Source organism: Athene cunicularia (assembly GCF_003259725.1).
Source record: "Athene cunicularia isolate RWA chromosome 1 unlocalized genomic scaffold, athCun1 chr1_part2, whole genome shotgun sequence".
In the NCBI taxonomy this organism is placed as follows: domain Eukaryota; kingdom Metazoa; phylum Chordata; class Aves; order Strigiformes; family Strigidae; genus Athene; species Athene cunicularia.
Window position 1 is genome coordinate 57620681 of NW_020799092.1, and position 17133 is coordinate 57637813.

At 39.8% G+C, this 17133-nt stretch overlaps 1 protein-coding gene across 2 annotated transcripts in view; it reads left to right on the plus strand.

The window, feature by feature from the left end:
• CPED1 (cadherin like and PC-esterase domain containing 1) overlaps positions 1-17133 on the plus strand; it is a 153716-nt gene that overhangs the window by 9815 nt on the left and 126768 nt on the right. For both annotated transcript variants that reach the window (XM_026868166.1, XM_026868167.1), the window contains exon 3: positions 2015-2201. In XM_026868166.1, the coding sequence (XP_026723967.1) occupies positions 2015-2201 (187 nt within the window). The remainder of the gene's footprint in view (positions 1-2014; positions 2202-17133) is intronic.

Consider the following 17133-nt stretch of genomic DNA (forward strand, 5'->3'; position numbering starts at 1 on the left):
CACGGTAACCCTAGTGAGGAGGTGTGCGCACCGGGTGCTGCCGAGGCAGGATCCTGACCCCAGGCCCAAAGCAGGACAAGCCGTGGTCGCCAGCTAAGACTGAACAGGGATGTGTCCTGGGCTGCAGCCTCTCTGTGCTCCTCACGTGTCCTCAGTTCACCCTGCAACGCTGGCCGCTGCAGCACACGTGGGATGGAAAACTGGATATGTTTGCAAAATAAAGTGAGAGGTGTCTCTCTCCTGATTTTATTCTGCAATGCAAGTGAAATAGAAAGTGGGAAGTGTCTGGCTGGACTGCCCAGAGGAGGAGGGAGAGGGAGCACAGGCAGGGGGCCAGAGCCAGGGCTGCGTTTAAGAACAGGGCGGGAGGGAGGGAAATGGAGAGGGAGGGCTGCCAGCGCCTGCTGGCGCTGCAGGAGAGCAGGAAAGAGAGAAGATAAGAGGAGAGGAGGGAGGGGCAAAGGCAGAAGGGGAAGGAATGGTGTGTGCTGTGGTGGGGTCGGGCAATCCGAGATGCTGTAACGCTGTGCTTGCCTCCCTATTAATGTGTTTTAAAAATGCTGGAATACCGAGGAGGACATCTGACAGGTTACCTAATGCGAGTTCCTGTGACTTCACCCTGTGCTATGTGTGCTTTTTCCAGCCAGCATGCAATCAACCTTTACTTGAATATCCCAGTGTCTAAAGTAGTTTTGTGCTGCACATTTAGAAAATATACGTAGAAGACTGACAGTGTTTTAGCAAGGTATTTTTCAGGATCCCTTCATCGATGATGCTAACCCTTTCCACTGGGTATGTCTGCTCGGAAGCAAAAGCAGGCGTGGCATTAGAGCCTCAGGGCTCTGAAATAGTTTGTGCCCCTCACTGCCACAGAGAAGATTACACTTCAGCCAAGTGTAATGTAAAACTTCATCCTGTAATTGGGGAACTGACCGCAAGGAGTGACTTTATCGCTAGATCCCGGGCCTATAAGCAACTGAACACATCTTGAATGACATTTGTTTATATCACAGCATCTTGTCTCTCTTCAGTGTGGTCTATTGTGCAAAAAGTTGTGGTGTCTTGTTTGTGTAGCACTTCATATGTCCAGTAATAAGCTTACTAAAATTAGAAGTTATGGAATAACTTAACCCCTAATACACTCTTTTCGGAACTTAATGTGCAGCTCACACTACTTCTGTGCATTTGGGGTGTCTCTCTTCCATTTTTCTTTGCATGATGCTCATATTACAGGCTAGAGAAGAAGAATTTTCTCTAGATGCCGTTGTCCTTAGGCACTATATGGGAAGACAATGAATGTTAGACAACCCAAGAGTTCCTTGAGATTCATTGGAGAGATCATATACCTTTCTGCTTGCTCCTATATACGTCTCTCTGCTAGACCTCCTGTAGGAGGGATCATGTTGGACTAATAAGGCAATATGGTACTGAGAACGTTACATTTAATTTTCTAGAGGCATAGCAATCTACAGTACTTTTAGGATTCCTCTGCATGCTTTTACTTCGGTACTCTTCTTACTTTTCTTAATCACGACTGCACAGCAGAACTCAGACCCCTGCACTTTGCTTCTGTGTAGGACCCATATTCCTTGGAAGAGTTTACATGGGTTTCACCAAGTCCTTTCTGCTAGGTGACCCACAGAATACTGTGGACCCATGGTCAAAGTCTGCTGGCAAGTACTGTTACCAGCTCATCAAAGCAGCCCAGATTTCAGCCAAAGGTGTTTCCATAAAGGGAAGACCGTATTTTAAAGATCCTCCATTGCTACTCTGAGCTTTCAAACCCTTGCAATATCAGTTCAAAATGAGGGTAGAAAAAAATGGAGAGGCAGACAAAATGGAATTTGTGGTCAGAAGTCCCTGATATAAAGAGGATTCTTAATTATACCAGAAATATTTCCTGGATCGCCACAATCAATTACTAGTTTCTCTTGTGAAAAATAACAACTGTATATTATACTGCTGAGGAGTGTCCTATCTTACAACCATTGTCTCCGCATTGTGTTTGCTGTAGATTGACGACTCCATTCTTCAGTACTTTGGAAGCCATACAAGAAGAGCAGTTCTGTACGCACCTCCTGCTCATCATGAAACCGACCGCCAGCTCTGTCAGCGCATCCTGGCAAAACATGGATATACAGTCACAGTCCTTGAAAACAGGGGACTGACGGAAGATCCCAGGCATGAGGGCCCTTACCACAGTAAGAATAATTAGCCTTAGTTAATTTGTTAATTACTAAATGTTAGCTATTTTTCCAGCATCCTTACACAGAGGTAAAGCTTATCAACTCTTGATGTAAGGATAGAAGCCACATTCTAGCACTTCTCAGTTTTGCAGCTAATTTTCCACAATTAGATGATTCTTCCATTTGATAGATCCTTCTGTAAAAAAAATGCAGCAGTGATTCATCATAGTCTTGACAACCAAATCAGATCAGTTTGCTTCCTGATGACTACTCATACCAACTTCATCAGTATAACTGAGTGATTTGCAGTAGAGCATTTCATAACAAAACAAATACCTGCTATATTTGTGTCTTTCTCATCTTCTCTCTCATAGAAAAGCTGTATCCATGAAGGTACACTTTTTCCTCCAGTAATGTTTTGATTCTGTAAGCTCATTAAAGAACATGATACAGAAATACATTTTGCACTTGCTGCAGAAGCTGGGATAAATTACTGTCGGTTCTTAGTTCCTGTTGAAATTTGATTCACAGCTAAACCAGGCTCCTGAATAAGCTTGATCTCTTGCACAAGGGACTGTAGCTTTGTTGTGTAGAGTTGTACTGTGCTTGATAGAGGAGCTTTGGGCACCAGTTACATATATATATGCTGACTATGTTTAAGTGCTCTTGGACACCTCAGAGGTAGGAAGTGGAGCTGTGAGCTCAATTTGGTATTCTGTTGGAAGTCAATTTCAGAACTGGAAGGCTTTGAAAAAATACACAGACCACCATTCTGTCAGTAGAAAAATGGTGTGGTTGGTTATTTCTCATGCTAAAGGGAGTGCTGCTTGCATCATTCAGGCTTGCAATACATTCCTGGGGTTACCAGAGAGCTCAGTTTTGCTTTGTGCTTTAACCAATCAGCGTAGTTTCATAGATGAAAACCATAATTACTTCGCATGCTTGAGGCTGCTCAAAACTCCACCAGTAATTTCCAGTTCCTCTAAGAAACTTTCTTGAAAATGAGGTACATGCAGTTTTCTTGGCAGGTTGTACCAAGAAATAGTAAATTGTCTTCACCTCACTCTTTTATTTTAATCTGGTTTCATAGGCACCTTTCAGCCTCTCCTCACCTTGAGTACCTTCCATCTCAGAGTGACAAGACACAGCATGTCTGCAGGCTTTGCTAATGTCACATGGGCTTCAGAGAAAAGATGGCATCTCTGGGGACCATGTGCACCATCTCTGTGAAATACTTTTGTTTCAAATGGCCAAGGAAATGGGTATGCCAAATTCAGTTATGATTAATAAAAAAATGACTGTACTAGATTTTGCTCCAGTGATCAGTTCAGGTTGAAGTTCTCCAATATAGATTTTTACTCTCCAAACTCTGCCTCTGTAGAAAACAACTTAACTGTAGGCATTTATGTTTTACAGGCTAGCATCAGTACTTCCTGTAGTATTTTTCCAGTAATGAAAAAAAAAAAAAAAAAAAAAAAAGGTTTTAGGTATTTTCCCGGAACATCCTACAGCTTCCAGCGGATGTTGGAGTATGTAAAGAAGTAAAATACTTGCCAATTTAAGACAGAGTAAGACTCTACTAATTCCATTTGATGGCAATGTAAGTCTGCCTTTAACTAATCCCTGTTATGTAAATACCTAGCTTTAAATTTACATCTTAAAAACAAGAAGTAAGTAAAAGAGTATGTCTGCATACCAAACCAATGATATTTTCTTAGAACTAAACAAATTATGCTCAAAGTTATTTTTCTTTTCCAGTAGATGGTAGGGTTTACTGTTCTGGATAGCACTTCTTATTTTGGAGAAGGGTATTTTGAGCTATGTTTTGTCATAATATTTTCCTAATAAGAGTGTTACAAATTATTAAAAAGTATGTTCCTTGAAGCCTCTGTTAAAAAGATGTAGATAGTGGACTAAGAAACATAGATCATGAGTGTTGTGAAAAATCTATAAAAAGAGTCATTCCTTCTTAATTGGTATTATTTAGCAGCTCTATCTGGTGCTTTTATTTTTGTTCAGTCTGTCTTACTCGTGTATCTTTCAAAGTTCACTCTAATTTTGAAAGGATTTTTTGTTTAGAATGGCTGAGAGCCAAGAGTCTAGCTGAAGACATATATGGAAAAAAATTCACCACAAAACATTCCTAACTTTTTTTGTGCTGGCCCGCTATTAATTTTGGGACCTGTTCTGTTCCTGTCTGAAACCCAAATGGGACACTTCTGCAGACTGGTCTTCCAGAGAGATACTCTAAACCTGGGCTGCAGCACTGTGTTGAGTTCATTGCTGTTAGAGAGAAACATCAGGAGAATAGTTTTCTACTTATAAGTGGAAATTTTTCAGCTCTTACAGATGAACCAAAACATTCTGAATTTTGGTAACTAGAAAATAGTTGGCTAAAAAGGAAAAGCATACCTTTTATTTTTTCTTTCATGTCAAAGAGACTGGTTTATGGGTTTCCTATGAAAACTTTGTACAGAAGCATTCTGCAGTAAAACATATGTTATTCAAACCCCTAATTTTTAATTGAAAAATAGCTTTGTCAGTAAATTTTCAAGCAGCTTTGCTGGAACAAAAAGTATCTGTACTTTCACTGTTCCTTAGCAATTAAACCCACATGGAGGGAAAAGCCCATGGACTGATGATATCTGTGCCTGCTCTGAGCTCTTTTTGCAGCAGCCTGAATGAGAGAGTTTGGCTGTAAGGTTTAACACATTTCTTAGTCTACTGCTATGATGAAGATGATAGAGAGGTGGTACTGTGTTAGTAGCAGATGATGGGATAGTCAAGTTTTGCAGAGAGCTGGGATTGCCCCCTTGGGCATGCAGCTGCTCCTGGGGTAGATCCGCGTAAGCATGGTCAATATCTCCAGTGTCTGTGGTAAATCCATTGTGAAGCAAGCAAGCAGTTCAAATGAAGTTGGATAACAGCAGATGAGAAAGATACCAGGTTGTATTGGGCATCACATCTATAAACGGTACACTTGTTTGTCAGCTAGGCAGAAGAAAGTGTGCTTGGTGTGTTGCTCCTTCCTTCCTCCTCCTTGTAAAATGTGAGAATCTGCTCATAGAGACATAGCCTCTGGGCCGTGTTCTGCCTTTGCTGCAGCCTGGGAGCAGCTTTGAATCTGGTGTCACACAGCTTCACAGAAAATAGCAAAGGGATCAGAAACAGGAGTGAGAAAGACCCTCACATCTGGACTTTATCCTGGGAGGTGTTCTGTGCTCTCAGAGTGTCAAATGCTGGAGAAGAACTTGCCAGATATTTTCCAGTCTTCTGCCTTCTTCCCTGTCCTTCCAGTCTGAGAAGCTCTCATCTCTGGGGCTGCAGCAAAGATCAACAGGATCTGTGGGTCCCCATGGCGCTGTGATGCTCTGCCAACATTTTCACGTTTTTTTTTAACAGGAAAGTTTTATCTCAGAAATTTGTTGCACTAAAATGCATTTCTGCCCACCAAAAATAATGTGCCCTCATTACTGTCCACTGCCTGAACCTTTCTTGAATTCCATACTTTCCCCAGATGACATCTTCTAAGATAAGTAAACTTCTTATGTCTGTCTTTCTGGAGCTGTCATTTTTTGCTCAGTGTGCCTGCCTCCTTAGTCAATGGTGACACTCGCTTAATAGATATTTCCTTCATTTCTCAATTCTTCACCTTTACTAATAGTTACGCAAATCTCAGAATACTGCAGGCTCTGAAAAACATGTGCACTTGTATGCTACAAATCTGACCAGGCAGTTTTAATTCATTCTGCAATAACCTGTATAATTCTGTTACTGCTAGCTTTTGGAATGGAAAAGGTTCTGTATAGCTTTAATGATAGCTAGTCAGTTGGCCATGGAAAAACCACATCTATTCAGGTCGCTGGCAATCCGAGTGCAATGTAACATTATGTGCTCCCTGCTGTCTTAGAATGTTAATTTTAATAATTTGGTGGAAGTTTGTGCAATTTAAATGGATGACTTTAAAAAAAGAATCATAAACCATTTTCATAGTATTGATTTTACACAACAATTTCCTATTTTTAGAATACTACTGTTAAGTATTTAAACTTTACTAGGGCTTTTGTTTGCAGTTTGAGTGACAACCACTGAAGATTAAATTTTAGCCATGCCATTCAAAGATCGTTACAGTACATATATTGATTTTGGGTTGTTGGGGGGGGTTTGTGATTTATTATCCCATAAGATATGTATTAAACCCATTTTAGCTTTGGTCAACATTTATGTCTTGGGTCAATGAGTCTTTATGTTTATTTCCACTGAAATCAATACCAGTTTCATGTCCTATTTATTCACCTGAGCTTGTTAAGTGGAGATCATATACTATATATATCCTGGAGATCATATACTATATATATATATATCCTTAAATTTACATATATTGCAAAGAATATTAGATCTGGAGTTATTTCCTCTTTGCTGACTTTATCAATATGCACACTGATTTCTGTTCTGTTTTCTGCTATTTTAAAAGCATGCTGTGTTTTTAAGTGCTTGGCTGTGCAAATTCAGTCCTGGTTCCAGCAAAGAGGATGATCTGGCTTTTTGCAGATGTGGGAGTGGTGCTTGGGTGGAGCTGCTCCAAGAACAGGAAGGGATGAGTGAGACAACAGACCCATGGGAGCAAATCCAAGTGAATCTTGGCCCTTCTCTTTATGTGAGATGGTCAAGAGATCTGTCTGGTATTTAAGGTAGCATCTCATAGCATTACTTAGATATTACTGCAAGGACTGAATAACCCCTCATTGTTAAAGCAACCTAAATATATTCAGACATCAGTAATTTTGCTGTAAAATGCTGATTTGAGAATTGCTGTATTGTTACGACAGATATGGCCTCTGCTGCCTCCCTTCTTGGCTCTCTATAGAGTGCTCTGTTGCTTCCTTGTACCAAGCAGTTGCTCCCTGTAAAAGCTGCTGCTTGGGGCATGTCAGGAAGCATGAGCCTGCAGGAGTGAGCACAGGTGTTCAGCAGATGTGGAGCAATGGTAGCTACAGGTTTCTGTCTGTCTCTGGACGGTGCATGACCAAAGAAGCAGTTGGGGACAGATGAAAGAAAATTCTGCTTTGATTCTCCCAAAAAGCCAAGTCAGTCTTTATCAATTTTTCATTTTGGTTTGTTGGTTATCCTTTGGAAAACTTCTCTTTAAAAAAATTCTACATTTTCTATGGGAAGAAAATGTCTGTGTCTCTTCACTTCTATTCACAGTAGGACTAGGAGACAGAGAAATGTTGCCACACCAGAGTTAGAGATGGAGCAACTAGAATAAAAACCATATGAGTCACTGTCAGAACTAGGATGAAATGCATGCTCCTTGCAGTATAGCTTATTCCTTTAACATATTGTATCAACACTAGTACTCCTCACTATTGATACTTTTGACCAGAGGCTAATTCAGCAAAAGAATCAGCTTAATTGCTGACATCTGGCCAGCAGCAAGGTAGGAACTTGCAGAAGCACTATTTCACAAGTGCAGTCAGAAATAGTTTCCTCAGGGTTGCTAATTAGTCTAGAGAATAAACTACAGCCATGGGTTTTGGAGGCCCCCAGAGCCATGTCTGATCACTGTCAGACATTTGCCATACATGCCTATAGTAAATAGGATATGAAGTACTACAACAACAACAACAAAAGTTATGTTAGATATTAGGAAATCTGTTTTGGGGGTAAGGCTAGTGAAGTAATCAAATAGATCCGCTGGAGCTGTGAAGCATTCAGTCTTATAGGTCTTGAAATATTAGGTAAAGAGGTTTTATTGGGTGGAGTGTGTCCCTTTGAGGGGTAACAAGATGGACTAGCCTTGAGAGAATGAGGCAGACAAGAAATTGAAGAGGGAAAACATAGTGATTTCTAAAGTAGGTGGAGAGATTTCAGGTATGAAGCAGTTGTGGTGGCTCAAGGCTCGAATTGAGCAACAAGCAATATGTAATTTATAGCAGCTTCTTAAAATGCAAAATATTTTAAAATCCCAATTCTGTGAGAATATATTCCTGACAGAGGTGGGTAAAATGGAAGGGAGTGCAAAATCAGTCATGTTTAAGAGTATAGCCAGCTGAAGTTTGAAAAGGTAGGAAGCAAATAACATACTCTGAAATAGGGATGTTTTTTATGGGACAGCATGTAAAAATCAGTACTAAAAGAACCAAGTCTCCTTCCTTAGTGAGTGGTTTTCTATGGAGTTTGAAATACATTAGTAGCATTAGTTCTAACTTTACTTTCATTTTTTTGTTTAGAGTACAGTTAGGAGGAGATCTTACTTGCTGTTTGTTACAGCCTCAGACAAGTTTCCATGAAATCCAACTAACTTTAGCAAACAATTATAAAGACTAAAGGCCTCAAGCAAAATTGCTGGTGTGTTCTGTAAACATCTGGTTGCCATTTTCAATTACAAGGACCAATCCACTGAAGGAAGCAGTTTAGTTTTTTTGGAACAGAAATGGGACACTGGGGTTTTTGTTCTTTTTCATAGTGGAGAGTAAAGGAAATGTCAGGAATAGAGAGGTCACTAGATGCTCAGCTTTTGTAAATACAAGAGTCTCTGAGAAAATTAAAGTAAATTGAAATCAGGTTCTGAAAGTGTAAACAACCCTGTGGAGGTAAGGTTAAATAAGCAGGACTGGAGATCCTAACATGCCAGCAGAACACAAGATCATTCTATCATAAGCAAGTAATTTAAAATATTGTGCAAAATAATAATAGTGAGGCTAGCCACAGAAGTGTTTTGTGGGTTACCATGCAAATACATGTGTATCTTCAAATCTAGCAGATGTAATTTCTCTTCCAAAAATCATTTTGGTTAACTGTTGGTACAAATATATAGCTGGCAGAATACAAAACTGGTTGGTTTCCTAATGCAAAATATATGTCATGTGAGTCCTGGACAAAGTTTTGACAAGTAAAACATAAACTTCAGAAGTATTCTTTTTGTATGTTGTTAAGCAAGGAGCTTAAAAGTGTGATCCTCAGAGCATACTATTACAAGCATACTTAATGTTTGTTAAGTTTATTCTACTTCCTTAAGAAGAAAATGTATACCAGAAACGTACATTGTCTTGACCACTTTTTAGTTCTGCTTTTAGCAATTAAGGCTGACTATTTGCCAGCTAGTTGAAAGTGGATGCCTAATCTCATGCCACAGACATCACTGGTTTCAGTAGAAGGTAGATGAGTTTCTGACATACCCAAGTACATGCTGTTCTCTGATGTGATGCTGTGATTTCTTGTTAGAAAAATCTTAGTGCATCGTATATTTTTCTGAACAATATGTATTCTCCTTCCTAATTATTAGCAGAAAATATTAATATTTTTTAGCAGAAGAGCACACAAACTATTTCTTTGTATCACTAAAATAGGCCCTCTGTAGTATTTTACTAAACAAATGCACTCTTTTCATTGAGAAAGGGAAATTCTTTATTTCTTCATAACAAAAGTATAAGGACATTCAACTCTTAAATTCAAACCAAAATGTAGCATTTAGTCATAAAGTTATCAAACATACTTATTTTTGAATGTTCATTTTTGTCATATAAACAGAACATACAGTCCAGTGGAGAGTGGTATTTATTGGGTTGACTTAGAACTTACAGTAATTAAAATATTACACACTGATTACACAGTGAGCTAAAATTAAAACTTTGCCGGAATAAATTATGTCATTTTAATAGAATCTGAAAAACACCAGTGTGTCCGGACAGATACACATGTTGGCCAAAGGAAAGTGACAATGTGTGAGTCCACTGAAATGGAATGAAATAAATACAAGGGATTAAGGTGTAAGCATATAAACTTTATAATATGCTATTAACATGCAAATCCTGTAAAAGAGTTTGAGGCAATATTTTATAACTGTAGCCTATGGGATAAGAAGGTAACAGCAGATAATTTTTTATTCAAGTATTTTTAAAATGTTTTCCTTTAAGAAATTAATCATGACTCTGATAGGGTTCGAGCAGAGACTCCGGTTTATAAATATATATGTCTGTTCCTAAATGTCAGATGATTGTCTACTAATATAGGTGCTGGGAGAATGACAGTAAGTCTATCCAGAAGCCTGTAGCATTCCTGCCAGAGCAGTCTCTTCGAGAGATTGTTGTATTAGTGCTGCCCAGTGTTTTGGCTGCTGGAAGCTGTGCACTCTTTTTGATGCACTCACTGGCTCTGAATGCTGGTCAGCTGTGAGAAGTGTGGTGTCTTTCATCATTGTGCTCCCATTTTTAAGTAGAGGCATTATATACCTCTGAAACCAAACCAACTTTTTTTTTTTTTTTTTACTTTCGCTACCATGACTTTTATAGGTTCAGATAGCAAAAAGCTTTATACATTGTGTGGGCCTTCACTGTAATTTGCAGCCAGCCCACTCCATTCCTAGGTTCAGATTCCAACTTTCTCCAGCTGCATCCACTTTCAGCTGACAGCTCTTCTGAATGCTGCATCCCAAAAATGCCCCAGACATCAAAAGTACAGTAGCCACCCACGGGTTAGAACATGTTTCTGAAAATTTCACACACCATATTGTTACACCAGTTTATTTTACACCAAATGGGAATCTTTCCTTCATGAGGAGGATGATTATTCTACCCTTCTGATGTTTATTATACTCCCTCAAAGTTGATTTTTCGGTGTAATATTGAATATTCTTTTATTTGGCCCCTGAGGTTGTCCATTTGGAGGTAATTATAGTTTGCACAGATGTTGAAGAGAAAGGAAGCTTCTCTGACGTACTCAGAAATCAAAACTAACTATCTCTCAGTTTCAAGCTGGTCATGAAAGCTTTCAGATTTCTGAAAAAAATTATTTCATAAAGAAAACTATTACTAAAAATTACTCCTATTCTTTGATTGGAAAAGAAAAACCCACATAAAATGAATTTCTATCATTTTTGGCAGGCATGTTTTCTTACATTTTTCACAACAGAAGGTCAAAATATGGAAGGGATTTGGATTAAAAAGTAGCAGAGGAATAGGATTTGAGCAACCTTAACTAGTAGCAAGATTTTAAAAATATATTCTTAATATATTTCCTCAATGGTGCCTCACATAGGTAAAATATATTCACACTTTAATAGAGGAAAGAACAGAAGAGCTGAGTGGTATGCATTTTGGAAAGTTTGAAACAAATGATTCAAGGCATGAAGTGTTTCTATAACAAGCTCATTGTTGTAATTACTTTGTTTCTGAGATTTGTGGTAATGCTGTCCAAAATAAATATTTAGCTATAAAAAGGAGTTTCATTGTTAATTTATAGCAACTATTAAAAGTGTGTATGTACATAGAATATACTGGATTTTCTTCTGTATTGTGTAAATGCAAGATGAATCTCTCAGAACCACACTTATTTTAGATCTGACAGATCTGAAAGCTCAATTGATCAATTTTTGAAAATGGACTTTTAGCGTAAAATGGTAAAATACGATGAAACTTTTTTCTTTACTTGGAAGAAAACCACTGTTTGCTACAATTTTTTTTTTTCCCAAGAGATAAAATGATAAGACCTAGCTATTTTTGACCAAACCAGGAAGTATTTGTCTGTCCAAATAGGAATCAGGCATTTAAATACTTTTTCTATTTCCATCTGGCTTCAGCAACACTCTCTCAAAAAAACAACAAAAAAAAAGAAAAGCCCTCACTCCAGTTTTGACAACTGCAGTGAGGCTAAGTATCACTGGAGCCTGTCTAGAAGTCAGTTTTTGACAAAATATATTTGAGGTAATCTTCTGTAAAGAGTAGGCTGAAGAAAAGGACTTTAAATACATAGACTGGCACGTTAACCCCGTTTTCACTTGGAATTAAGTGCTATAGCTTTAGAAAAAAGGTTAGAGGACCTTTGGAGAAAGCTCTAAGAGTAGAAAGAAAGAAAGTATTCAAGAAAGTACTAGCAAAGGTAAATAAAGTAGTTAGGTTGTCATCTTTGTGACAGGACAATGTGTAAAGTAGGAGAAAGCTGCAGGTTTTTTCCTTCTCTACCCAGCTCCATGACACATCTGACATATCCTAGACATTACAGTACACATTTTTTGTAAATCTAACAATGTGGGGGTGCCTGTTGTCCTTAAAAAGTGAGAGGTCTGACCCCAAGTTTCTTTAAAGTGTTTAGAGAGATAATTGTAACGTCTGCTTTGGAGTCCATGTTCCATGGGTGCTCTATGTAGTAGTGATGATGATGCCTGTATCATCAACTTTCACTACCCCCATGGCGTGCCAGGTGAATAGACTTGAAAGGCAGAATAGGGTGCTGCATAGAAAACAATACCTGTGGGGTACAGTTGGAAATCTCCCTCACATTAGCCATGGCTTAATTATTGCATCCCTGTCTTTGTGGTTTTGTCTAACATAAATAAACTGGGTTGATTCCCTAGTCCTGAGGACAAGTGGTGCAGTATGGCTCATGTCCATGTATCTAAACTCTTTTCCTCTGACTGAGGGTGGCCTGCTCTTTGCTGACTTTTAGGAACTGTCAGTGGCTTGAGCCGTCTCCTGGGGCGTTGCATGGCCACCCAGGGAGAAGAAAACAATCATAGCAGATGATTGCAAGCCAGTGGTTGAGCCTGTGTCCTGACACTGTTTAGTTTAGGCATTGCCTCTATTCCCAAGCTTCTCTTTTGCAGTATTCTGATCGTTTCCTGTCTCTTGGGTATTAAGGACTCTGACACATTAATTAGGGTTGGCATAGGATGCCGGAGTGCTGTAAATGCAGTGATCAAGGGCTGCCATTGGGACTTTAAAGTATGTCTTTATTTCTTGCATAGGTGATAAAACAGCATACTTTTAAGTTTATAATTGTTATGCTACTTCATTGTAATTAGAATGAGACAGGGACATTAAGACATATAAACCCATCTACTCTTTAGCTGCTTATCCTGAGGGTCCTCCATATCCACTGAAGGGAAGAGGCTGTTTTCTCAGCTCTAGCACAGTTTCTGCCCTTTAAAGTCAATGATGGATTTTCATTAGTGCCATCGTTTAGAGTGCTTCCCAGGTTCCTTGTGTTCTGTTGCAGAGTGGGAGTAGTAAAAAGATTGGGGTGAAGGACAGGATAGAAAGTATACTCAAGCTGTCAGTTTGGTTTCCTTGGGCAGAACTCTCCTCCTTCCCAGGCACTACTTTCCCATTGAATCTTCTCTCCGACCTCCAGCTCTTTCCACTTGTTGCATGCATCTCTCTAAACACCCAGACTCTTCCTTGTAAAAGTAGCAGGATCAGCAGGCTTAGTAATAGTCTAGTGGCGGAGATGCCTCAGTACCTCTTGTTTTTGTTGTAGCTCCTATGAACACACCTGTCCAAATTAGAGACATTGCCAAAACTGGCAGTTTAACAGAGGTGAGGCTGATGCAGATCCATGTCCAACCAGCAGTGAGGCTGAACGTGCAGTCTCAGGCGGCACACACACACACACCTATACACCACATACATACATACATACACAGGGCCAGCCATGCAGATCAACACAGCACTCACAAACACAAACAGCACACGTGGCCTCATCCACTCTCCAGTGTTCACACATGCACTCATACCTGCTCCAGCTGACCTCCAAGCCCTGGTCCCATCCAGGGGCTGCACTTAGAGATACACACACACACATATGCAGACACATACACACACGAGAGCCCTGCTGCCAAGGAAGAGTTGGCAATGAAGTTTAGTGAGAAGACAGGACAGACTGCCCTGACCAGGTACAGTTCATGGCCAGCCAAGAGTAGCACCCAACCCACTCATTAGAGATGGGAAGCCCTTTTTATCCCTTTATTCCTCTTTTTCCCATGCTTGTTCCTCTTCAAACCACCTTGATACCTCCTTTTGCACACTCTTGGTTCCTCCACTAGACAGCCCATAATAAGCAATTGGAAAACACTCTTACTGTGCACCTCATAATGGGTCCCAAACCCTTAGGCAATGCACTTTCTCCCCTTCTCAGATCCACAAGATGCTTTGGAGCTCCCATTCACTCATCATGCTGGACCCTGGGGCTGAGTGTCCCCTGGGACAGCTGAGGGGACTAGGGCAGGAGCTTGTGTCTCTCTGACAGGGTTACTGGGGTTCCCCCACCCAGCATCATGCCTCTGTACTCCTTTGTGTGTGTGTGTACACGTGTGCATGTGCATAAGAGAGAAGAGTGTTTTGTGCAGAATCCTCTTCTGCAATGTCCCTGGTAGCAGCTGGAGCAGGGTGCTATTTGAATTCTCCCACCTGCTGAGGTTCCTCTGGGCTCCACTGGGCATGTCTGTAGGTGATCTTTTTGTCACAGAACCAGCGATCACAGCATTCCTACTCTGTTTCTTCAGCAATGGAGACATGCGTCTGAAGGTTGTAATACATGTTCCTCTGAGTTTCTCACAGTAAAATAACAGAACTTCAGGCCTACTTTTTTTTTTTTTTTTTTTGGGTAAAGGTTTTGCCCCCCCAAATAATTGGAGTTTTAATAAAAGTTTCTGTAATAGAATTTTTGAATCCTGGTGATTTTGCATCAATTGACTCTGTTGGGTTTTCATCGTATATCTCTGTATCCAGCCAAAAGTTTTTCCTGTCTCCAGTGTTTTCTTCATTGCCACATGCATTTGTTTCCCTTTTTCTGTCACTCTGCTCTGTGGGTGACAGCGGTATCTACCTCACATATTTAAATGCTACTTTTCGTTATGTTATCTGAAGTTTAAATAAAATAACTTTGTAATAAATGGTGGGAGATCTTGAGGAACCTTGTGAATATCTGACCTGAGCGGGCAAATACGCACACAAGTGGTGCACAGTTAGGTACTCAAAAACTGTGACATGCACTCTTTTCAACTTTGATTCGACTCACTGGCTCATGATACATCCTTCCACTTCCTGAGTGCATGCTGCTTTTTCACATGACTTTGCCTCAGGGCACACAGAACAGGGATACAAAGTTCTTTACTAGATATAGACCCAAGAGTTATCAGCTGGAATAACATCTATCATGTAGCAGTGAGGGTTGTCCAAAGGCAGTTGTGTCAGGCAGGCAGAGTCTTCCTTGGCACAGAGCAGGGTGGAGCTGTTCTTCCCTCTGCTGAGGTTTGGAGAGCTGAGCGCCCTCTTCCTCATTGCATGAACAGTGTGGTTTTCCTCCCTCAGCGGGATATACATGTGAAAATCTGGTAAATCTTTGATTCTTGGGTAGCACACTGCCACCTCTCATGCTCAGCCCCAAACCCTGCTACCAGGACAGCAACATCATTGCAAGTTCTCCAACGCCTGTGACAGCTAGAGCATTTGGACAATAACTTCCTTAACTATTGAGTTGCCTTCCCCATGAAGTTCTTCACTCCAGTCTGATCCCTACAGACCTCAACTGCATGACACTCCTCCCCACATGCACATCTTCTCTTTCCAGTTTTCACCTCGTTCTTCAGCCCAGTCCACTGTCAGTATACTATCTCTCAATCTGGCTTTTCTGTCAGTTTATTTATCCAACTTCACAGCAGGTAAGGAAGCACATACACAGATTAGCTGAGCTTTGGCGGATCTGTAACAGCTATGTGCTTTAACTAGGTACCAAGTACTTCCATCACAGAGAAAGTAAGGTCTCAGTCCCACAATGCTTTCTTGTGCGAGTGAGAAACATATCTAGCAGCTTTGACTGTGGTAGCCTACTTGGTGTATTAAATATGTATAAAGTAAGAATTCCAGCATTGGAAAGCAATTAGGATTGGAAGCCTTTTTAGCTTGCATCCAGGTGGAACATAAGATATTGGATTACTAGATGCTTTTGGTTTCACTGAGGCTTGCTATGCAGAAAGTACATGTGTGGAGAGCATACCAGAGTATTCTGAATATTCATCCAACGCACTGTCTGTAAGCACAGAAGTGGAATAACAGTCTTGTGTGTTTGTTTGTGTTTGCCATAGGGTCAGGACTACATATTTTTCTTTTGTTTGCTATTGAATTCTACTGTAGCTCAGAAAGTATTTTGACAGCATATTTTCATAGCTTGAATTGACAGATTATGCCATGATAAAAACTGTAGGTTTTTAAAGCCACAGTCTGTAATACAACTCATAGGAGAATTATTCTTAGCTTGACACGGTCTCTCCCTGATAAATTAAGAAGCATCTAATGCACCTGTCTACATACTGCAGTACTCTTCTCCCCATATCAGATGAATATAGTTTTTGAATGTGCTTTAGTTACTTTTATTTCCAGTATTCTACTCATTCTTTGGTTATACAGAAAAATAGGTGGATATAGTTTAATTTTACTGCATTTTTTTTTATGCATTACCTTTTGTTGTCTTACAGACAGTTATCTGCAAATTGAAAACCACTACTTTAAATTATCTGCTGCAGGTCTGCAAATTCTTTCGTGATTGTTTCTTATAGTAGTGTAATTTGTTGATTGAAGAAAGGAATGTTAGTCTATTGTATGACTGAATGTGATATAACTGGAGTAAAGATTGTCTTGTCTCTTCTCCATTGTATTTATGTCTGCAATAGATTTCTTTTGCTTCTTTTAGAGAAAGTAATTTTCCCTGTATTATCAATTACTCCAGTAAGGAAGATGGTAACTGCTTGACTTGGTAGGTAGGTCCAAGACAGTTTTAGAGTTTGAGACCAGGTAGAAAAAGGAAAACATCTTGCCAAATATGAGAAAAGTTCTGTGAGAAACAGGTAGCTCTTGTCTTGTTACAGTAATTTATTTTTGTACTTTTAAAATTCTGTTTTGGATTGAAAAGGAAAGCAGGCTTGCAGCCTGGCTCTTCCTGATATAAGGGAACAGTAATAAAATAACTCTCTTCTGTTTTTCAGACAGGAGTGGAAGCATTATGTCACCCTATTTGTAGTTAGGCATAACATCTCTCCATAGTATTTGTAGAAGACATACAGAATAGTCAAGCATTAGCCTGTTTTTATGGGTGAGGCACTGTGATAGGACTTCAGATGGCTGTCTCACTCTCCAAATGCTGAACTCAGGTGTGACTGTGCCTTAATTCTTGA